This window comes from Neoarius graeffei, chromosome 17, assembly GCF_027579695.1.
Source record: "Neoarius graeffei isolate fNeoGra1 chromosome 17, fNeoGra1.pri, whole genome shotgun sequence".
In the NCBI taxonomy this organism is placed as follows: domain Eukaryota; kingdom Metazoa; phylum Chordata; class Actinopteri; order Siluriformes; family Ariidae; genus Neoarius; species Neoarius graeffei.
The window spans coordinates 43837253-43861888 of record NC_083585.1 but is presented as its reverse complement, the minus strand read 5'-3'; the positions used below and the strand labels follow the sequence as shown (position 1 = coordinate 43861888).

The 24636-nt window shown below is 45.0% G+C and overlaps 1 protein-coding gene across 2 annotated transcripts; it reads right to left on the bottom strand.

Moving 5' to 3' along the window:
- Nucleotides 1-877: 877 nt before the first annotated feature.
- On the bottom strand, nt 878-23549 carry ppt2a.2 (palmitoyl-protein thioesterase 2a, tandem duplicate 2). Of its 2 annotated transcripts, none has more exons than XM_060898158.1 (8): nt 23276-23549; nt 9530-9683; nt 4936-5031; nt 4748-4855; nt 4544-4627; nt 4282-4366; nt 2912-2966; nt 878-2816 (listed from the first exon to the last, which is right to left on the bottom strand). In XM_060898158.1, exons 1-8 carry the CDS (start codon nt 23423-23425, stop codon nt 2673-2675), a joined length of 876 nt encoding a protein of 291 aa, XP_060754141.1. In that variant the 5' UTR covers nt 23426-23549; the 3' UTR covers nt 878-2672. The 2 variants fall into 2 exon arrangements, with proteins under 2 accessions (XP_060754141.1, XP_060754142.1); XM_060898159.1 differs by having other exon boundaries at nt 4748-4780.
- Nucleotides 23550-24636: the final 1087 nt, after the last annotated feature.

The following is a 24636-nucleotide window of genomic DNA, read 5'->3' as shown; positions in this document are numbered from 1 at the left end:
ACCACTACACCACCGTGCCGCCCTATTTTCAATAATGTCAGGGAATATTCAAAGGGAGAATAAATAATGTAATATTGATTAATTAAGCAAAGCTACTATGCATTGTTCATTCATTCTCTATACCACTTATCCATTGCAGATCACTGCAAAACTGCAGCCAATCCCAGTCAACATCAGGCAAGAGGCGGGGTACACCCTGGACAGGCCGCCAATCTAGTGCAGGACCAACATAGAGAGACAGACAGCCATACACACGCACACCCCTACAGACAATTTAGAGTAGCCAATTGAACTAATCTGCATGTCTCTGGACTGTGGGAGGAAACCAGAGGAAACTGTACACAAAGAGAACATGCAAACTCCACATAGATAGGCCGCAGTTGGCCATGGGACTTGAACCCAGAACCTTCTTGATGTGAGGTGACAGTGCTAAACTGCACCACTATACTTTCTCTGAATTATATATTTTTAAATGTTTTATTGATGTCAGAATATAATCATTGGATCTCAGGTTTGTATTTGTTAGTGCTCTACACTGGTAGTGCTCAACAACTGCTCTACATTTAACAACAGTCACGTCACCAATAGTACAGTATACATTCTCGCATGACCAGTGTGAACTGGCCCAACAACTTTCCATTCCAGAAGTTGCAGATCAAGATGTTTTGTCTCATGCAGTTACTGAACTGGTGATACAGCATAAACCTAATACATTCTGACAGGAATGGAACAACAACAACAACAACAACAACATAATAATAATAATAATAATAATAATAATAATAATAATACAGTTGCATAATTTTTTTTATTTTTATAGCAAGCTTAGAGTAGTACAGCGTGGAAAACAATATGTATACAACCCCGATTCCAGAAAAGTTGGGACAAAGTACAAATTGTAAATAAAAACTGAATGCAATTATCTGGAAGTTTCAAAATTCCATATTTGATTCAGAATAGAACATAGATGACATATCAAATGTTTAAACTGAGAAAATGTATCATTTAAAGAGAAAAATTAGGTGATTTTAAATTTCATGACAACAACACATCTGAAAAAAGTTGGGACAAGGCCATGTTTACCACTGTGAGACATCCCCTTTTCTCTTTACAACAGTCTGTAAACGTCTGGGGACTGAGGAGACAAGTTACTCAAGTTTAGGGATAGGAATGTTAACCCATTCTTGTCTAATGTAGGATTCTAGTTGTTCAACTGTCTTAGGTCTTTTTTGTCGTATCTTCCGTTTTATGATGCACCAAATGTTTTCTATGGGTGAAAGATCTGGACTGTAGGCTGGCCAGTTGAGTACCCAGACCCTTCTTCTACGCAGCCATGATGCTGTAATTGATGCAGTATGTGGTTTGGCATTGTTATGTTGGAAAATGCAAGGTCTTCCCTGAAAGAGACGTCATCTGGATGGGAGCATATGTTGCTCTAGAACCTGGATATACCTTTCAGCATTGATGGTGTCTTTCCAGATGTGTAAGCTGCCCATGCCACACGCACTAATGCAACCCCATACTATCAGAGATGCAGGCTTCTGAACTGAGCGCTGATAACAACTTGGGTCGTCCTTCTCCTCTTTAATCCGAATGACGCGGCGTCCCTTCAAACTTCAAACTTTGATTCATCTGACCACAGAACAGTTTTCCACTTTGCCACAGTCCATTTTAAATGAGCCTTGGCCCAGAGAAGACGTGTGCGCTTCTGGATCATGTTTAGATATGGCTTCTTCTTTGAACTATAGAGTTTTAGCTGGCAGCGGCGGATGGCACGGTGAATTGTGTTCACAGATAATGTTCTCTGGAAATATTCCTAAGCCCATTTTGTGATTTCCAATACAGAAGCATGCCTGTATGTGATGCAGTGCCGTCTAAAGGCCCGAAGATCACGGGCACCCAGTATGGTTTTCCGGCCTTGACCCTTACGCACAGAGATTCTTCCAGATTCTCTGAATCTTTTGATGATATTATGCACTGTAGATGATGATATGTTCAAACTCTGCAATTTTACACTGTCAAACTCCTTTCTGATATTGCTCCACTATTTGTCGGTGCAGAATTAGGGGGATTGGTGATCCTCTTCCCATCTTTACTTCTGAGAGCCGCTGCCACTCCAAGATGTTCTTTTTAAACCCAGTCATGTTAATGACCTATTGCCAATTGACCTAATGAGTTGCAATTTGGTCCTCCAGCTGTTCCTTTTTTTGTACCTTTAACTTTTCCAGCCTCTTATTGCCCCTGTCCCAACTTTTTTGAGATGTGTTGCTGTCATGAAATTTCAAATGAGCCAATATTTGGCATGAAATTTCAAAATGTCTCACTTTCGACATTTGGTATGTTGTCTATGTTCTATTGTGAATACAATATCAGTTTTTGAGATTTGTAAATTATTGCATTCCGTTTTAATTTACAATTTGTTCTTTGTCCCAACTTTTTTGGAATCGGGGTTGTACTTGACATGCAGGTAATTTTTTTCTTTTACATTTTAATTCTTAATTTATTAATATCCCACATTCCAAATTAACAGTTTAATAGTCATTCAAATTATATTCTTTGCACAAGCGCAGTCATTTTTCTTTAAATCAAACAAGACGGGATCTGTGAATGCAGAATGGCAACAAACTGCCAATGCCATGATTCATATGTGTGTGTATGAAGACTTTGTTTATTTATGTGAGCCACTCCTCTATGCAGTTTTTGTACACAGTGAAGTTTGAATGCCAGAAGATGTGTTCGACGTGCGAGAAAACACACTGGACCAGGGCTCCTCTGGAGTCGAGTGTTTTCAGTCCAAATGCATCACTCAGATACCACTGAAGAAAGAATAGGAAACGTCAATCAGTACAGGCACCAGACTAACACAACGATCATATAAATTAATTTATTGTAAATTTTTGCTCCAGCTCACTTCCTGTTGTTTCATTTCAACCACAGTTTCATTGCTGTTATAGAATCCAAATAGACTGTTAGGAGGAAAAGAAAAAATATATTTTGATCACAGTTTGAATTTCTCACAAAAAAGCCAAGCACGTTTCAACATTTTTGGTGGCATCATACATGTTGTCAAAATGCTTTGCTGAGAATAATCCCTCTAATTCTGCTGAAATGCACATGTCACTTTCTGTATTTCTCACATTAATTCCAGTCTACTGAGTCCCAACCCAGCTTAACCCTTAAACAGCAAAGCGACGGCATGTCATAACCTGGACAAAACAGAACAGTTCTTGTGACTGATTCCTCTCTTCATAATAATTACAGCCACAAATAAGTCAAAGGTTCTATATTTTATTATATCCCTCATCAAAAAATTCCAGTGCTGCAGGGATTGGCCAAGGATGGCTCACGTGACATAAAATAGTTACACCAAGCAATGTATCTCATCTCATCTCATTATCTCTAGCCGCTTTATCCTGTTCTACAGGGTCGCAGGCAAGCTGGAGCCTATCCCAGCTGACTACGGGCGAAAGGTGGGGTACACCCTGGACAAGTCGCCAGGTCATCACAGGGCTGACACATAGACACAGACAACCATTCACACTCACATTCACACCTACGGTCAATTTAGAGTCACCAGTTAACCTAACCTGCATGTCTTTGGACTGTGGGGGAAACCGGAGCACCCGGAGGAAACCCACGCGGACACGGGGAGAACATGCAAACTCCACACAGAAAGGCCCTCGCCAGCCACAGGGCTCGAACCCGGATCTTCTTGCTGTGAGGTGACAGCGCTAAACACTACACCACTGTGCTGCCCGCAATGTATCTCGTGATATTAAAAAAAAATGGATATGGTGTGAGTCAGTCATGGTATATCCTGGATATACCATGAACTGATGTCACAGTTTCAAGCTTTATGGCCAACTCAAGCATTTCTATGTGTGTAGATCTATGTATCATGATCATGCCTAACGAGGCAAGCGATAGCATGGTACATTGCACATGCACAGCTTGAAGGTCGCTCCGACGTAAACAACAAACATGGCTGCCTCCAGTGAGTTTATGCCGAGCTTCAATCTTAACCCTTTTTAGTTTGGAATTTTTTGATGAGGGATATAAATCAAATATACCATGCACTGAGAGGCACCGGTAATTATGGATTCTTCACGGCTGTACCCCTTACAAAATAGTACTATGCCAGTCACTTCAGAGAATCTATAATTTCAACCAGAACCTCTCAGTGCATGGTCTATTTAATTACTCTACACCAAGGGAATGTATTTCTGTAATGTCCTGTGAAAATCTTCCCCTTTATGCAGTTACATATAAAAAAATTGATACCTCGACTGCCAGGGTGCAATAACACCATCATGTGGTCCTCCAATCATCACTATTTTCTTAACACCCAAGAAATGTTCTCGCCACTCTAAAAACAAGGCCAAGATTTTGAGAACATGACTTTAGGCCACTGATGCATGCAAGTTTAAACAGTGTCAATGGAGAAAGTACCATGTTGTGAATGGAGAAAGTACCATGTTGTTTTCCACACAGATTTTATATTAATATAAAACCTCACAGACACAAAGTATTTCAAAGTTACTACCTGTTAAATTAGGATGCTTAATCTCGCCATTCAATAGGGCAAGAAATGTGTTGCTCTTCAAGTACCTCTCTCTGTGGTGTGGATCTAAAGTGTAATGGATGGACAATGTGAGGTAGAACATGAGTACATGTAAGAAGCACTTATATATATATTATAAAACTGTTTAATCAGTTTTGAGCAAAATTCCTAATCTGAACCGCTTACCATTCCAGTAGTTGCAGATCGAGATCTTTTGTCCTAAGCAGTTATAGCACACTTGATAAACGTGTTGCTTAACACAACTTGGGCAGACATGCCTCAAATATGATGTTACTGATTTAAAAAAGAGAGAATTTCTTCAACACTTCAACAGACAGGTAGTAAACTTTTGCCAATGATGAAACTGTACCAACCTCCGTACTGGCCGGACAGCGGTGATGACAGAAAGATCAAGGAGTGGACGTTGTGTTTGGGAAGTGTGGCAATAAGTCCTCGGCATACCAGACCCCCTGCACAATCATTCATTCCATTGGAACATACAGTACAGAGCTTCAATTCAGAAATTCTGAAGCCAATCATCATAAACACTGTGAAGGTATTCTCATGTTAACTGGCATATTTTTAATCCTTTTTCAAAGTCATTTGAAGTGTAAAGTTAAGACAGCACTTACAGTAGTGACACACAAAATATAAAATAGGCCTTATTTTATGGCACAGTTTTAGAAGAAGAAGAAACCTTTATTTGTCACATGCACACTTCAGGGCGGCACGGTGGTGTAGTGATTAGCGCTGTCGCCTCACAGCAAGAAGGTCCGGGTTCGAGCCCCGTGGCCGGCGAGGGCCTTTCTGTGCGGAGTTTGCATGTTCTCCTCGTGTCCGCGTGGGTTTCCTCCGGGTGCTCCGGTTTCCCCCACAGTCCAAAGACATGCAGGTTAGGTTAACTGGTGACTCTAAATTGACCGTAGGTGTGAATGTGAGTGTGAATGGTTGTCTGTGTCTATGTGTCAGCCCTGTGATGACCTGGCGACTTGTCCAGGGTGTACCCCGCCTTTTGCCCGTAGTCAGCTGGGATAGGCTCCAGCTTGCCTGTGACCCTGTAGAACAGGATAAATGGATAATGAGCATGAGATGAGATGCACACTTCAAGCACAGTGAAATTCATCCTCTGCATTTAACCCATCTGAAGCAGTGAACCCATGCACACACACTCAGAGCAGTGGGAAGCCACACCAGAGCGCCCAGGGAGGTGCCCATTGCTTAAGGGCACCTCAGCCCAAGACTGCCCCATGTCAACCTAACTGCATGTCTTTGGATTGTGGGGGAAACCAGAGCACCCAGAGGAAACCCACGCATACACAGGAAGAACATGCAAACTCCACACAGTAAGGCCCTCGCCAGCCACTGGGTTCGAACCTGGAACCTTTTTGCTGTGAGGCAACAGTGCTAACCACTACACCACCATGCCGCCCGTGTTAATGAACATGTGAGTAGCAGAAAGGGGTTTTTTTCCAGCAAGCGTATTTGATGTCAGTTTTCACTGAATTTTTTGCAAATCAATCTCTCTTTGTATGCTAGCTCAAAAACAGGTTGCTAATGTAATGTTACCCTGAATATAATGGACGCCCCTGCCTCAGGCAAGTGATCCTGTATTATCCAGCACTTGTCTGTGTGAGTGATGCAAAGTTCAATAGTTTCCAAACAGATTCAATTGTATATGAAGGAATACTACACCACTAGATCAAGAGTGCATGTAGTCTAATATCTAAGACAATGTAAATTTGAATTCAAGAATATTTAACACTTATTAAGGTCTTTAAATCATAATGTAGATATTTAGGTAGTGCCTAAAAGCGGAGCTCCTGATGAGTGTATGAGCAAAATACAGTATTTACAAGGGCACAAAATCAACCTGAATAGAATGATATTATACAACCCCGATTCCAAAAAAGTTGGGACAAAGTACAAATTGTAAATAAAAACGGAATGCAATAATTTACAAATCTCAAAAACTGATATTGTATTCACAATAGAACATAGACAACATATCAAATGTCGAAAGTGAGACATTTTGAAATTTCATGCCAAATATTGGCTCATTTGAAATTTCATGACAGCAACACATCTCAAAAAAGTTGGGACAGGGGCAATAAGAGGCTGGAAAAGTTAAAGGTACAAAAAAGGAACAGCTGGAGGACCAAATTGCAACTCATTAGGTCAATTGGCAATAGGTCATTAACATGACTGGGTATAAAAAGAGCATCTTGGAGTGGCAGCGGCTCTCAGAAGTAAAGATGGGAAGAGGATCACCAATCCCCCTAATTCTGCGCCGACAAATAGTGGAGCAAAATCAGAAAGGAGTTCGACAGTGTAAAATTGCAAAGAGTTTGAACATATCATCATCTACAGTGCATAATATCATCAAAAGATTCAGAGAATCTGGAAGAATCTTTGTGCGTAAGGGTCAAGGCCGGAAAACAATAATGGGTGCCCGTGATCTTCGGGCCCTTAGACGGCACTGCATCACATACAGGCATGCTTCTGTATTGGAAATCACAAAATGGGCTCAGGAATATTTCCAGAGAACATTATCTGTGAACACAATTCACCATGCCGTTCGCCATTGCCAGGTAAAACTCTATAGTTCAAAGAAGAAGCCGTATCTAAACATGATCCAGAAGTGCAGACGTCTTCTCTGGGCCAAGGCTCATTTAAAATGGACTGTGGCAAAGTGGAAAACTGTTCTGTGGTCAGACGAATCAAAATTTGAAGTTCTTTATGGAAATCAGGGACACCGTGTCATTCGGACTAAAGAGGAGAAGGACGACCCAAGTTGTTATCAGCGCTCAGTTCAGAAGCCTGCATCTCTGATGGTATGGGGTTGCATTAGTGCGTGTGTCATGGGCAGCTTACACATCTGGAAAGACACCATCAATGCTGAAAGGTATATCCAGGTTCTAGAGCAACATATGCTCCCATCCAGATGACGTCTCTTTCAGGGAAGACCTTGCATTTTCCAACATGACAATGCCAAACCACATACTGCATCAATTACAGCATCATGGCTGCGTAGAAGAAGGGTCCGGGTACTGAACTGGCCAGCCTGCAGTCCAGATCTTTCACCCATAGAAAACATTTGGTGCATCATAAAACGGAAGATACGACAAAAAAGACCTAAGACAGTTGAACAACTAGAATCCTACATTAGACAAGAATGGGTTAACATTCCTATCCCTAAACTTGAGCAACTTGTCTCCTCAGTCCCCAGACGTTTACAGATTGTTGTAAAGAGAAAAGGAGATGTCTCACAGTGGTAAACATGGCCTTGTCCCAACTTTTTTGAGATGTGTTGATATAATTTTTCTCTTTAAATGATACATTTTCTCAGTTTAAACATTTGATATGTCATCTATGTTCTATTCTGAATAAAATATGGAATTTTGAAACTTCCACAACATTGCATTGCGTTTTTATTTACAATTTGCACTTTGTCCCAACTTTTTTGGAATCGGGGTTGTAGCATATGAACCATCGAATTGTGTAGTGTTGTGTATTTTGCGTCAATAAATTGTTGTATTGTCTTGTGACAGTGATACCAATCATGAGATACGCATCACAGTTATGAATGCATGTTTATTCCTTTCTTTGACACCGCATGCCATGTGCCAGAAACAACATCATGACATTCATTATGGTGTGACTCTGCTGGGTGCCTGGTGGACAGCAGTGAACCAGTGCTTTGACTTTTCATCATTACTACGTATATAGTTACGATTGAATATCAAACTTGATATGTCAAACAGTTGTCTGCTTTCATCTTTCATGTCCATGCATGTTGGAGCTCAGCATGTGCAGTTATTAGGCATGCATGCCATTAGGACTAATTACCCTGCACCTGTTCCTGATTAGAGTGCAATCACAGCGCATACATATAAGAACTCTCCGTAACACACAGACTTTGCAAAAGCCTTGTATTTTGTATCACTTTTCTGGTTTATACCCTGTTTGTGGTTTTGGACTGTGAGTATTGTATTACCTCTGATATCCTCTCTGTGCCTCACTAGACCACTGCATGTTTTTCAACTCTGTCTATGTTTTGGATCTGTTTGCTAGCGTGTTTTCAATAGACCTTTTCCCGTGATTATATCCATCTACCACCCTTACATGACAGAAACTGTCAATTGTCCAACAAGCTAGTGGACTAATAAAACTGTTTGTTTTAAGTAGTTTTATATGAAACTGTTGCGAATATTTTCCGGAAAATGTGTTAATAAATAATCCCACGCTATTTTTTAAAAAACGAATTAAAAATAAGTGCTGGATAAAAACCCATCTATCTTATGTAAATAAAGATACAAATTTCATTGTCTGGTGGTGAGCTGTTTGAGACATGTTGCCTTGCACTTACGGTCGGGTTCCCTGTGGTGATACACGTTCTTATGTACATATGTACAGACGTTGTAAGGTCAAAAGCCATCAAAAATCAGATCGATGCATTTCTCTTACTGTATATCTCATCTCATTATCTCTAGCCGCTTTATCCTTCTACAGGGTCGCAGGCAAGCTGGAGCCTATCCCAGCTGACTATGGGCGAAAGGCGGGGTACACCCTGGACAAGTCGCCAGGTCATCACAGGGCTGACACATAGACACAGACAACCATTCACACTCACATTCACACCTACGGTCAATTTAGAGTCACCAGTTAACCTAACCTGCATGTCTTTGGACTGTGGGAGAAACCGGAGCACCCGGAGGAAACCCACGCGGACACGGGGAGAACATGCAAACTCCGCACAGAAAGGCCCTCGCTGGCCCCAGGGCTCGAACCCAGGACCTTCTTGCTGTGAGGCGACAGCACTAACCACTACACCACCGTGCCGCCAAAAACATCTAAAGAATCTGGATGTTTTAAATAATTTATGCATAAAAAAGATTAAAGCAAAGATAGTAACCAAACAGGAAAGGAATGTCAGGAAAGAAACGTGATAACATGGTGGTAATCGCAGACCTTGTGAGAAACAGATGAGATGGATGCCATCTTTGGCATTCTCCATTATGGGTCCGATTGCTTCTCTGAAACCATTAACTTGCTCCCATAGAGGCTTCAGGCTGGCTATGCAATCATACATGTCTATAGTAGTCACATTAGTGCCTGGGTGAGTCTGGACAAAGAGTGAAAAAGAGAAGATTCAGAGTTTCATCCAAAACTGAAAGGTGAAAAAACAGAACTGGGAGCAGGTAAGATGTAAACAGTGGCCACACATGCACAGCTTGATGAAGCTTGGTAGAGTCCCACCTTAAAAAATAATTTCTATCTTTTTACCATATTTGGTAGGCTTTTTTGTTTTCTTACGACAGACAAATTTCACTTCCACATCCATTATCTCTGCCCAGTAGGAAGCCAGCTGTTTTGGATTTTGCACGTTTTAACTGTTATCAAACTTTTCCATACTCCTCCAAGGGGATTCATCAGATTCAAAGCAAATTTGGTCAGCATGATGTCAAGATGTCTACAAAGTTGAATTGTGAAAGTTTGGGGTTTTTTTAATCAAATAAAATAACAGCCTTGCCTTGGCCAGCCAATACATTAATATCTGGGGCGGAGCTCAGGTATTGTGTCGGGGGGGGGGGGGGGGGGGATGTTTGGGCCCCCCCTCCCCTCTTCCCTCACTGATATGCTGCAGCCCAAATGAGCTGTTCTGTGCTCATGTAGTTATTTAAGGCTGCACAATACTGACCTTAGAGATAATGGTCCTGAGCATTGTGGGTATTCAAGTGTTAGTGCTTTTACAATGCAAGAGACTTACTATAACAAGTATGTAACCCTTGTTACGATGTAATAACAGAGCACAGGTAAGTAATAGTCAATATTAATAGATGGACCAGTAATAGAAGACTATGAACTTGTGAGAGACTTTGTTGTTGAGTATTCAAAAGACACAGGCAACAGTGGTTTGAGGTTTTTGTGTGGCCACTTGTTATTAATAATCAATAACACAATAAAAATACACAGTTTGTTGCAAGGCATTCAATGAAAAATAACAACTAAAATAATAAAGCCGGCAAAATAAAACCCTCTGTCCCAAAGTTAGCGTTGGGGCCCTTTTTCTTCACATCCTTGTCAAGTGTATCAGTGTATGTGTATTCTATCCTACCACACAGTCCATGAGGAAGGGAGAATGAAGGAATCCTTCACCACTCTCAGTTCAATATCGGTGGTTTCAATGTGGCTCGCCACCCAGCTCACACTGGGAATCTGTGGATCATGGACTCTAGAAACAATCTCTCTGGATCTCTGGAAACCTCACACGAACCCAGCTGGAAACTCCCCGATAGACGGTGGACCGTGGCTGGGACCGAGTGATCAATTTAGGAATGAGCGATCAATTTAGGAATGAGCGTTCCAGCAATTACCCTCGCCCAATCAGCAGAAATCGTCCGGTCTCACACTGCTCCCGTGGATGAAAACAGGTTTTATCTGCGTTTGGATCAGACAACGCACGAGGCAGCAACCGTAAACATGACTGCAAAACAGGAAGCGACGACCGGACGTAACCTATGAGGTTGATCACCTGGGGCGCACGAGGTGCACTAATTGGCTATTTGGGAAGCTCGTTCTACGTAGCCTTCTGCAGCAACTCTTTTTTTTTCTCCTTTTTGTCCATTTTAAACACTTTTCAATAGTTTTTAGTGCATACAATCAATTTCAATGAATTATTTGTAAAGCATCTATTTCAAAATAAAATGAATTGCTTTTAGAATTTTAATGACTGCTCAATGACTTTCAATGAATTGGGTTTTTTTTTTCCACAAATAAAATGGATTATTTTAAGGGGATAGTCTTAACAAAATTATGTCACTTTACAGCCTGGGCTACAAGTACCTAATTGTTTTGTTTCCTTCCATGCCTAGTTAAACACTTTAATTTGTAAAATGTATTTTTCATAATGTTGCAGTAATGTCTTGATATAATGTTGTAGCACTGTACATCATATCTTCATGTTGTGTATCAAGAAAATATATTATAGTCATGATGTAATATTTGTTTAACAAAGTATGTTCAGCAAAACCTTAATTTTAACCAGGTGGAAATCTTCTGACTTTGATTTTTTCCAATTGGTTCATTAATTTTATTTATTTATTTGTAAAGACACTTTTCTTCATAGGGACCAGCAAAATGTCTTCCACCACCATGGAGACTTTAATAAAGACACACACACACACACACACACACACACACACACACACACAAGCATTCCATCATCACATTTTTTATTCTATTTATTACATTCTATTTTACTCCCTTTCTTTTTTATTCCTCCCCCCAAAACCCCCCCCCACTATTTTCACTATGTCAGGGATTAGTAATCGAAGGATGCAAGTGCAGAAGTATTTACTGAAAACAGTGTGACAATCAGGTAAACACACAGGCAGGCAGTCCAAATTGGCAGGCAATCTCATGAACGGGAAACGAGCGAAAGGTCGGGCGAGACACAAACAGGAGATCGCAGGTACAGAGGAAAAATGGAAATGAGGAACAGACAAGGAATACAGAAAACCAGGATATCAACCACGGACATATAAGGCTTGGTAATGCGTACTAACCTAGCGTAATACTTCACACTGAAAGTGCCTAGACACAGTCCTTATATAAGAGTGTAGCTTGTACCTTAATCATGCGCAGGTGAGCGTAGTTAACACCGCGCATGCGAAAGTCCACTCGGCGTGCATGCAGTCTGGAGCACGCCCGAAAATCCCACTGATGCGCGCAGGACTGACAGACCCTCCCACTCACAAGAGCTCCCTCCAGGAGCAAAAATCCATCCTACCAGGCCCCGGGGATGAGGGCCTGATGCTGGGTGCCATGCCATCGGCGCGTCGCTCTGAGCTGACGTGGCACCAGATACTAGGCTCAGGTGGGGGCTTGGGCTCAGGATAGGATTTGGACTCTTGGCTTGAAGTGGGCTTGAGCTCTTGAAAGGGCTTGAACTCAAGCTGTGGAGACAGTTTGGACTCTGTACTGGACTCAGGCACGGGCTTGAGCTCTGGAAGAGGACTTGGACTCTGGACTGGATTCGAGCTCTGGAAGAGGACTTGGACTCGAGCTGTGGACACAGTTTGGACTCTGGACTGGACTCAGGCTTGGGCTTGAGCTCTGGAAGAGGACTTGGACTCTGGACTGGATTCGAGCTCTGGAAGAGGACTTGGGCTTGAGCTCTGGAAGAGGACTTGGACTCTGGACTGGACTCGGGCGCGGGCTCAAACTCTGTCTGCACATCATTCTGGTCCAGGTCCGGACCCAGTGGGGAGACGACGACAGCGATGTCTTCATAGCCGGGCGGCAGTGGAGCGATAACATCTTCATAGCTGGTTGAGGCAGAGTCCACTCCATCGTCCTCTGGCAGTGGTTCTGGAATTGGCTCAGGTTCTAGCTCTGGCTCCTGCTCCGACTCTGGCAGTGGAGCTGACACTGGCTCCAACTCTGGCACTGGCTCTTGCACTGGTTCTAGCTGTGGTTCTGGTTCAGGTGCTGGGTCTGATGCAGGCTCCAGTTCTTGAACTGGTTCTAGCTCTGGCTCTGGTTCAGGTGCTAGCTCTGGCACTGGCTCCAATGTTGGAGCTGACAGTGGCACCGTCTGTCACTGGCCCTGGCTCTGATGCCAGAGCTGACACTGGTACTGGCTCTGACTCTGTCACTGGCACTGGCTCCAGGGCTGGCACTGGCTTAAGCATTGGCTTTGGCACCAAAACTGGCACTGGCTCCAACTCTAGTGCTGGCACTGGCTCTGAAGCCAACACTGACTCTGGCACTGGAGCCAACACTGTCACTGGTGCTGGCTCTAGCATTGGCTCAAGCTTTGGTTCAGGCACTGGCTCTTGCTCTGGTTCTGGTGCTGGCAGTGACTCTGGCTGGTGCTCTGGTTCAGATGCTGGCTCTGATGCAGGCTCCAGCTCTTGCACTGGTTCTAGCTCTGGCTCAGTTGCTGGCTCTTGCTCAGGCTGTAGGACTGGTTCTGGAACAATGGCCTCTAAGAGGGGCTCTGGAGCAACAGCCTCCTCTGCTGCCACTGCGTCGGCCTCAGATGTGATAGCCCCCTCCCAAAAAATTTCATGGGGGTCCTCCTTTTCTTATAATTTATAGATGAATGTGAGCATGTCTAGAGAAGTCTGTGAGCTCCAAAGATGGAGTGCTCTTCTCGGATGAGGTGCTCCACCCATCGGCGAGCTCATCCAGCCAGCAAAGTGATCATAACACTTACCCAGATTGGTTCTGGTGGCTTAGGCTCCTTGAGGTCTGCATAGAAAATGCTACACTGCAGGCTAAATCCCCTAGGATGATATATTCCATAGTAGGGGGCCAGGAGGTCCATTCCAATATGCCGCCGGAAATAATAGGCTAGGGGGTGAGATAAGGAAACCCAGTAGATGTGTGGAACAGTGAACTGGATATCCTCTGCTGCATCCATTTTTCAGTGAAGTATTCTGTCAGGGATTGGTAGTAGACAGATGCAAGTGCAGAAGTATTTATTGAAAATTGTGTGACAATCAGGTAAACACACAGGCAGACAATCCAAATCGGCAGGTAATCTCATGAACGGGAAATGAGCAAAAGGTTGAGCAAAAGGTTGGTCATACTTTTTCTGTATGACTCTTAATGATGGTTTTAGCCTCAGCTTTACATAATCAAATTTGCAGATGAATTGTCTGTGATTTCACTGATTGTTTTACCAATATGTCTATGCCCTCGTTTTCTTCTACCCCTACATGAGCAGGAACCCAAATGAAACATACACTTAAACCCATTCTGTGCATTTTGTATATGATATGATATATTTCATTTATGATATCTTGCCTGCATGATTTCCCTGACCTGATGCTCATGAGTGCTGAAATACTATCTGTTGCTATTAGTGTATTGTTTTGGTTGTTTTCCTCTACCCATAGTAATCCTAGCATTATGGCCACAAGCTCTACTGTGTATACTGAAAGATGATCTGTTGTTCTCCTTTTTATAGCTGTGCCATATTGTGGAATATATATACTGCAGCACCAGTGCGTCCAGATTCAGGGTTCTTTGAACCATCTGTAAATAACACTGTCTTATCTGAAAAGTGTTGTTTTATGTAGCTTTGGGCAATGTGACAAGCAGGCACTTGCTTGGACTTTTCTTTCATTTCTTTTTGAAAATTCAGATCAACAGATGGCATCACAAACAGCCAGGGAGGGATAGCTGAAATTGGAACTGTTTTGCTGTACTGGTGACTGTGTAGACCTGCATCACCTGCCTTGACATTACCAATCCATCCAAAATTGTAAAAGTTTGATTTGCTGTATTCCCAGCACTCTTGCAGGATGGCCTTTGTTGGGTTCAATTCATTGTGCCCCTGCAAGTTAACCCAGTATGCCAACATAAGCTTAACTCTCCGAATATGTAATGGCATTTCTCCCATTTCAACCTGCATTGCATCTACTGGAGAGGTTTTGAATGCCCCGCAGCATATTCTTAGGGCCTGTGCTTGCTCTACATCTAATTTTTTAAAGTTGCTTTCTGCTGCTGACATATAGGCTACACAACCATAATCTAATGTTGCTCTCATGAGTGCCCAGTAAATGTTTAGTAATGACGACCTTGCTGTCCTCCAGTCCCTTCCTGACAAGCAACGCAGAAGATTGTTGATTTTCTTACATTTTCCTTTCACTTGCTCTATGTGCTGTCTCCACGTGAGTTTCTCATCCAAAATAACCCCAAGAAATCTAACCACTCTGACTTGCTCAAGTGTTTGACGATATAGTTTCAGTGAAAGTGATTTTTGCTGCTTAGAAAAATATATTACCTGGGACTTTGATATTGATAGTGTAAACCCCCATTTCTTTGACCATTCCTCTACTGTTTTTATTGCTGTCTGCATTTTCTTCTGAATGTACCCTAAATTTCTACCCCTAATCCAGAGGGCCCTGTCGTCTCCATCCATCCATCCATCCATTTATCCATCCATCCATCCATCCATCCATCCATCCATTATCTGTAGCCACTTATCCTGTCCTACAGGGTCGCAGGCAAGCTGGAGCCTATCCCAGCTGACTATGGGCAAGAGACGGGGTACACCCTGGACAAGTCGCCAGATCATCGCAGGGCTGACACATATACACAGACAACCATTCACACTCACATTCACACCTACGGTCAATTTAGAGCCACCAATTAGCCTAACCTGCATGCTCCAAACTGGAGCACCCAGAGGAAACCCATGTGGACAGCATGCAAACTCCACACAGAAAGGCCCTTGTCAGCCACTGGGCTTGAACCCAGAACCTTCTTGCTGTGAGGCGACAGTGCTAACTACACCACCATGCCGCCCCTGTCTGCATACAATGCTTTCCTAATACCATATTCCACCTGCTCAAAAATGTCATTGAGCATTACGTTAAAGAACACCAGACTACACACACTGCCTTGTGGAGTTCCACTTTCTACTGAATACATGTTAGAATACTCTGCGCCTACTCTTACTTCTATTGTTCTGCCAAATAGAAAGTCTAACACCCAGTTATATGACCTACCACCTATACCTAATTTATTCAACTTAATAAGAAGTCTTATAGGCTTTTTGTACATCAAACAGGACAGCTACAACTGTTTCTTTATTTGTCTGGGCTTTCCTGCTTTCTCATTCCAAGCATAAGACAGAGTCCAATGTGTTTCTTCCTTTACAGAATCCACTTTGATAAGGTGCGAACAGGCGTTATTTCCATGAAATAATTAAGCCTCTCAGTTATCATCCGCTCCATTGTTTTACCTAATGTGATGTTAAAGCTATAGGTCTGTAGTTTGAAGGGTCAGAAGGGCCTTTTCCAGGCTTTAAAATGGTCACAATGATAGACTGCTTCCAAGTTGTTGGAATTACAACCCCGATTCCAAAAAAGTTGGGACAAAGTACAAATTGTAAATAAAAACGGAATGCAATGATGTGGAAGTTTCAAAATTCCATATTTTATTCAGAATAGAACATAGATGACATATCAAATGTTTAAACTGAGAAAATGTATCATTTAAAGAGAAAAATTAGGTGATTTTAAATTTCATGACAACAACACATCTCAAAAAAGTTGGGACAAGGCCATGTTTACCACTGTGAGACATCCCCTTTTCTCTTTACAACAGTCTGTAAACATCTGGGGACTGAGGAGACAAGTTGCTCAAGTTTAGGGATAGGAATGTTAACCCATTCTTGTCTAATGTAGGATTCTAGTTGCTCAACTGTCTTAGGTCTTTTTTGTCGTATCTTCCGTTTTATGATGCGCCAAATGTTTTCTATGGGTGAAAGATCTGGACTGCAGGCTGGCCAGTTCAGTACCCGGACCCTTCTTCTACACAGCCATGATGCTGTAATTGATGCAGTATGTGGTTTGGCATTGTCATGTTGGAAAATGCAAGGTCTTCCCTGAAAGAGACGTCGTCTGGATGGGAGCATATGTTGCTCTAGAACCTGGATATACTTTTCAGCATTGATGGTGTCTTTCCAGATGTGTAAGCTGCCCATGCCATACGCACTAATGCAACCCCATACCATCAGAGATGCAAGCTTCTGAACTGAGCGCTGATAACAACTTGGGTCGTCCTTCTCCTCTTTAGTCCGAAAGACACGGCGTCCCTGATTTCCATAAAGAACTTCAAATTTTGATTCGTCTGACCACAGAACAGTTTTCCACTTTGCCACAGTCCATTTTAAATGAGCCTTGGCCCAGAGAAGACGTCTGCGCTTCTGGATCATGTTTAGATACGGCTTCTTCTTTGAACTATCGAGTTTTAGCTGGCAACGGCGAACGGCACAGTGAATTGTGTTCACAGATAATGTTCTCTGGAAATATTCCTGAGCCCATTTTGTGATTTCCAATACAGAAGCATGCCTGTATGTGATGCAGTGCCGTCTAAGGGCCCGAAGATCACGGGCACCCAGTATGGTTTTCCGGCCTTGACCCTTACGCACAGAGATTCTTCCAGATTCTCTGAATCTTTTGATGATATTATGCACTGTAGATGATGATATGTTCAAACTCTTTGCAATTTTACACTGTCGAACTCCTTTCTGATATTGCTCCACTATTTGTCGGTGCAGAATTAGGGGGATTGGTGATCCTCTTCCCATCTTTACTTCTGAGAGCCGCTGCCACTCCAAGATGCTCTTTTTATACCCAGTCATGTTAATGACCTATTGCCAATTGACCTAATGAGTTGCAATTTGGTCCTCCAGCTGTTCCTTTTTTGTACCTTTAACTTTTCCAGCCTCTTATTGCCCCGTCCCAACTTTTTTGAGATGTGTTGCTGTCATGAAATTTCAAAATGTCTCACTTTCGACATTTGATATGTTGTCTATGTTCTATTGTGAATACAATATCAGTTTTTGAGATTTGTAAATTATTGCATTCCGTTTTTATTTACAATTTGTACTTTGTCCCAACTTTTTTGGAATCGGGGTTGTATTCCTGTTTCCTATACCATGTGAAATAGTCTCAAAACTACACCAAGTGAACTACAGTATTATCTTCCGACATACTATAGCTAATACCATCTGTGGCAGCGGGGGCGTGGTCAAGCGCCGGTCTGTGACAGGAGGGCGGAGTCGGGGAAGGTAAGTGGCAGAATCGCTACCCCTGAGTGTAATTAACCTGTGTTTTGTGTGTGTTCTCCTCAGTAAACCGCGCCCTATTTAAGGAGGGAGAGTGAGGGCGGAGGGGAGTTTCCCGAGAGGAGACTACAGAGTGTGTGTGTGTGTGCGCGAGTCTCCGAGTGTTGCTTTTGAAGTGTCCGACTGAAAAGTACGGCAATAAAAGCCTGATATTCATCCTGATCTCTGTCCTGCCGTCTTCTGTGCTCCACCCACACGTTATACTCGCTACAGTGGTGCCGAAACCCGGGATAGGTGGAGCACCTGTCCTGCAGTCCCCATTCGCGGACTTGGTCCACGCCCTCGCCACGGCTCAGCAGAGCCAGCACCAGGCACTCGTCACGCTCCGGAAGGAGCAGGAGCACCGCTTCGAAGCCCTGGTGCTGGCTCAGCAGGAAGACCGAGAGGCGTTCCAGCGCCTCCTCGCGTCGGCAGGGTCCACCAGCGCCCCGGCCGCGGGCCCATCTCCCCTCACCTTGACCAAGATGGGCCCGCAGGACGACCCCGAGGCTTTCATCGCGTTGTTCGAGCAGGTCGCCGAAGCCTCGGGGTGGCCGATGGAGCAGCGCGCGGCGCACCTCCTCCCCCTCCTGATGGGAGAGGCGCAGTTGGCCGCCCTACAGCTCCCCACCGACCGCCGGCTGGCCTACGCCAACCTTCGCCGGGCTGTCCTCCAGCGCGTGGGGCGCACGCCGGAGCAGCAGCGCCAGCGCTTCCGCGCGCTGCGGATGGAGGAGGTCGGCAGCCTGTTCGCGTTCGGCCAGCAGCTCCGGGACGCCTGCTGGCGGTGGCTGAGGGCCGAAGATCGCGACGCCGAGGGAATCATCGACCAGGTGGCGCTGGAACAGTTCATCGCCCGCCTACCCGCCGGAACCACAGAGTGGGTCCAGTGCCACCGCCCGGCGTCGCTGGATCAGGCCGTAGGACTGGCGGAGGATCATCTGGCGGCTGTCCCGGCGGCAGGACAACGGATGACATCGTCTTCTCTCTCCTCTTCTCTCTCTCTCTCTCTCTCTCTCTTCCCCCTCCTCCCGTGTCCTGTCCTCGCCCCATTCCCCCACCAGGGAGGCGGGGGCAGGCTCCACCCCAGCCGGCCCGCCGCACCCGTGGTGCCCTCCCGTTTCTCCCTTCTGTGTCTGTCTTTCCCCCCCCTCAGGTGAGTGACCCTCAGAACACAGCTGCAGAGGGGAGGCCCGGGCCGGTTTGCTGGCGCTGCGGGGAACCGGGCCACCTGCAGCAACAGTGTGCAGCGATGGAGGTGGGGGCGGTGGTGCGGATCCCCGATGCACCAGAGGCTGCCCTCAATCAGGCCGGAGCGTATCGCATACCGGTAAGTGTACAAGGGGCAACATATCAGGCGTTGGTGGATTCGGGGTGCAATCAGACCTCGATCCGCCAAAGCCTGGTGCAAGACGAGGCATTGGGGGGAGCACAAGGGGTGAAGGTGTTGTGTGTGCACGGGGATATTCACAGCTACCCGTTGGTGTTGGTCCACATACATTTCAGAGGGGAAAAATCGATAGTGAAGGCGGCGGTTAATCCTCGCCTTACCCACTCTTTGATCTTGGGGACTGATTGGCCGGGATTTCGGGGGTTGATGGCACGCCTAGTAAAGAGTGGGTCCTGCCAGTTGTCAGGGGAGGGTCCCGGTGTCGCTTTGGCTGGAGCTGCGGTCGCAGAGCCGTCTACGTCATCTCCGCGACAGAGTGAGCAGCCCCCGGCCCCTCCTCTTTCTATTGGGGAATCCCTCGCAGATTTCCCACCGGAACAATCGCGAGACGAGACTCTGCAACACGCGTTTGACCAAGTGAGAGTAATTGATGGTCAAACGCTCCAGCCGAACGCCACCCCGTCCTTCCCCTATTTTTCCATTTTGAAGGATAGGTTATACCGAGTGACGCACAACACTCAGACGAAGGAGCGAGTCACCCAGTTGTTAATTCCAAAGAGCCGCCGGGAATTGGTATTCCAGGCGGCTCACTTTAATCCCATGGCGGGACACCTCGGGCAGGATAAGACACTCGCCCGGATAATGGCCCGATTCTATTGGCCGGGGATTCGCGGCGACGTCCGTAAGTGGTGTACGGCGTGCCGCGAATGCCAGTTAGTAAATCCAGCGGCCATTCCAAAAGCGCCCGTGCGCCCCCTACCATTAATCGAGACCCCGTTTGAAAGAATTGGGATGGATCTCGTCGGGCCATTAGATCGGTCAACACGAGGGTACCGCTTTATATTGGTTCTGGTGGACTATGCAACGTGATACCCGGAAGCGGTGCCTCTTCGCAATATCTCCGCACATAGTATTGCAGAGGCCCTCTTCCACGTCATCTCCCGGGTTGGAATCCCGAAAGAGATTCTGACTGACCAAGGCACCTCGTTTATGTCACGAACACTGAGCGAACTGTATGGGCTACTGGGTATTAAGCCGATCCGCACCAGCGTGTATCACCCACAGACGGACGGTTTAGTTGAACGGTTCAATCGCACCCTCAAGAATATTATCAAAAAATTCGTAAGTGAGGACGCACGTAACTGGGATAAGTGGCTCGAAACCTTGTTGTTTGCAGTGCGAGAGGTCCCCCAAGCCTCCATGGGGTTCTCCCCGTTTGAATTATTATATGGGTGTAAGCCGCGCGGCATCTTAGATGTTCTGCGGGAAAATTGGGAGGAGGGACCTTCACAGAGCAAAAACGAAATTCAGTACGTTATGGATCTGCGCGCAAAACTCCACACGCTCACCCACCTAACTCAGGAGAATTTGCGGCAGGCCCAGGAACGGCAAACCCGCCTGTACAACAAGGGCATGCGCCTTAGAGAGTTCACTCCGGGAGATAAGGAACTCATCCTGTTGCCCACGTCGAACTCCAAATTAATCGCCAAGTGGCAAGGACCCTTTGAGGTCACACGGCGAGTCGGGGACGTCGACTATGAGGTTAGGCGAACGGACAGGGAGGGGGTGCTACAGATCTACCACCTCAATCTGCTGAAACTCTGGAACGAGGAGGTCCCCGTGGCGTTGGTGTTGGTAGTTCCGGAGAAGGCGGAGCTGGGGCCGGAGGTCCAAAAAGGGTCATTGGCATCTCGCACCTCTCCGGTCCCCTGTGGAGACCACCTCTCCACGACCCAACTCACGGAGGTCGCCCAGTTGCAGGCCGAGTTTTCGGATGTGTTCTCGCCCCTGCCCGGTCACACTAACCTCATAGAACACCACATAGAGACGCCCCCGGGGGTGGTAGTGCGTAGCCGTCCTTATAGATTACCCGAGCACAAAAAAAAAGGTGGTTCGGGAAGAACTTCAGGCCATGCTCGAAATGGGCATCGTCGAGGAGTCCCACAGTGACTGGAGCAGCCCAGTGGTCTTGGTTCCCAAGGCCGACGGCTCGGTCCGGTTCTGTGTGGACTATAGAAAAGTCAACGCGGTGTCTAAATTCGACGCGTACCCAATGCCTCGTATTGATGAGCTGCTTGATCGACTAGGCACAGCTCGCTTTTACTCAACATTGGATTTGACGAAGGGATATTGGCAGATCCCCTTGACTCCATTATCCCGGGAAAAAACGGCCTTTTCCACACCGTTCGGCTTACACCAGTTCGTCGCACTTCCGTTTGGGCTGTTTGGGGCGCCCGCTACGTTTCAGCGGCTGATGGACCGGGTCCTCCGGCCCCACGCCACCTATGCGGCCGCTTACTTAGACGACATCATCATTTATAGTAATGACTGGCAGCGGCACCTGCAACACCCGAGGGCCGTCCTTAGGTCGCTGAGGCGGGCGGGGCTCACTGCCAACCCGAAGAAGTGTGCGATTGGGCAGGTGGAAGTACGGTATCTGGGCTTCCACTTGGGTAACGGGCAGGTGCATCCCCAAATTAACAAGACAGCAGCGATTGCGGCCTGCCCGAGGCCCAAGACCAAAAAGGGGGTGAGACAGTTCCTGGGGCTGGCTGGCTATTATCGTAGGTTTATACCTAATTATTCGGACGTCACCAGCCCGCTGACTGACCTCACTAAAAAGGGGGCGCCAGATCCGGTCCAGTGGACGGAGCAGTGCCAGCGGGCTTTCTCTGAGGTAAAGGCTGCACTGTGTGGGGGGCCACTTTTGCACTCCCCTGACTTCTCTCTCCCTTTTTTGTTACAGACGGATGCGTCGGACAGAGGGCTGGGGGCCGTTTTGTCCCAGCAGGTGGGGGGAGAGGATCGCCCAGTATTATACATCAGCCGAAAGCTGTCAGTGCGTGAGGAGCGCTACAGCACAATCGAGAAAGAGTGCCTGGCGATCAAGTGGGCGGTCCTCGCCCTCCATTACTACCTGCTGGGGCGCTCTTTCACCCTCTGTTCGGACCACGCGCCCCTCCAGTGGCTCCACCGCATGAAGGATGCCAACGCGCGGATCACCCGTTGGTATCTGGCGCTCCAACCCTTCAACTTCAAGGTGGTCCACAGGCCGGGGGCGCAGATGGTCGTGGCGGACTTCCTCTCCCGTCAAGGGGGGGGGGGGGAGTCGGCTCCGGGCCGGACGGGCGCCCGGCCTGAGTCGGGCGGTGGGGGTATGTGGCAGCAGGGGCATGGTCAAGCGCCGGTCTGTGACAGGAGGGCGGAGTCGGGGAAGGTAAGTGGCAGAATCGCTACACCTGAGTGTAATTAACCTGTGTTTTGTGTGTGTTCTCCCCAGTAAACCGCGCCCTATTTAAGGAGGGAGAGTGAGGGCGGAGGGGAGCTTCCCGAGAGGAGACTACAGAGTGTATGTGTGTGCGAGTCTCCGAGTGTTGCTTTTGAAGTGTCCAACTGAAAAGTACGGCAATAAAAGCCTGATATTCATCCTGATCTCTGTCCTGCCGTCTTCTGTGCTCCACCCACACGTTATACTCGCTACACCATCTTTCCCTGAGGAAGTTTGCTTTACATTCATGATAGCTCTATTTAACTCAAATAGACTGACAGGACTGACACACTACTTACAGAGCATTCCAATAAGCATTTCACTGCATGTCGTACTCTGTATAATTGTGTATGTGACAAATAAATGTGAATTTACTACTACTACTAATAATAATAATAATAACTTTTTATATATATATAAATTTCTTACCTGAGTGATAAAGCTTTTGAGATTGGTGAACTGTTTTGACCCATCAAATAATCCATGAACTATAACGACGGGTCGATATCCATCCACAGTCACAAACAAAACATGTAAAATAATCACCCACTGCAAAAAACTGCCACTTTTTCCCATCATTAGACCTCCTGCAATGTGACCACACTTTCTAAAGTTGAATTATTTCTCTCACTTGCACATTTAATAGAAGGTAGCACACGCAGGAAAAACAGGTAGGTCCAGACTCTGATGAGAGAAAAGTGAAATGAAATACTGTACATTGAGGAGAGTCTAAACTCAGTTGTGTTTGAAGTTGCTGGTTTCTCTTCTGTTTTTCTGTTAGTGTATAGGCTTGAATTAAACATCACTTCCCTTGTTTCTTTAAAGATGTTATCACTTTAAAAAGAATACAAGGAACTGCATGTTTGTGATATACAGTATAATTTGGCTCCTTTTTAAATTATGACAATAAGGCTTCACATGCTTTCAGTTTCAGATACAGGTGGTAACATGAGGATCAGAAGCAGAATTGGGTTTATTGGCCAAGTTTGTTGACGCACAAGGAATTTGGTTCTGGCAGTTGGTGTCTTTCCAGTGATACAGGAGAAGATGGAAAAATAAAAAGTGTGACTATATGTATATGTAAATGATGTATATGTAATATAAGTAAAATGTATATATGTATATGTAATGTACAATATGGACAATATAGATATTACACAATATAACAATATGATATGCAATTTACAATAACTATTATATACAATATACATAATATACAATATCTATATGATACATAATATGTCTAAAATATCTGTATTATATAATATCTATCTATATTCTAAATATCTAAATATATCTATCTATAATAAACACTATTTATAATATACAATTTGTATATTATGCATAAAAATATCTATAATACCAAAAATATACAATATCTATAATATACAGTATACATTATAAATATGTCTGCTATCAACAATATAAACAGTACACCATATACAGACAATATGCAGGATATTTACAGACAAAACAATATACTAAAGTCAGAGTCCACAGAGTGCAGTGAGGTTGTGCAAACAGGAGTATACAGGAGGTACAACTAGAGTGGTACAGTAGTATAATGGCAGGGATGGTTCAGGTCACATATTTATGACGTTGATGGCACGGGGAAAGAACAGGCCAAGACTTTTATATTAAAATATTATTAATTTTATGTTACCAGCAAAATCAATAACTGAAACACATTTAGGGCAGAATATAATGAATGTTCCTGCAGCAGATGATTGATTGATTGATTGATTGATTGATTGATTGATTGATTGAATGATTGATTGATTGATTGATTG

Bases quoted from the DNA above. Each gene is read 5' to 3' on its own strand.
- ppt2a.2 (XM_060898158.1), bottom strand. From the start codon at position 23,425: ATGATGGGAAAAAGTGGCAGTTTTTTGCAGTGGGTGATTATTTTACAT. The intron at 9,684-23,275 runs GTAAGAAATTTA...CTCTTTGTCCAG, and splicing joins TCAAAAGCTTTATCACTCAG to ACTCACCCAGGCACTAATGT. The intron at 4,367-4,543 runs GTAGTAACTTTG...CCTTGTTTTTAG, and splicing joins TAAGCATCCTAATTTAACAG to AGTGGCGAGAACATTTCTTG.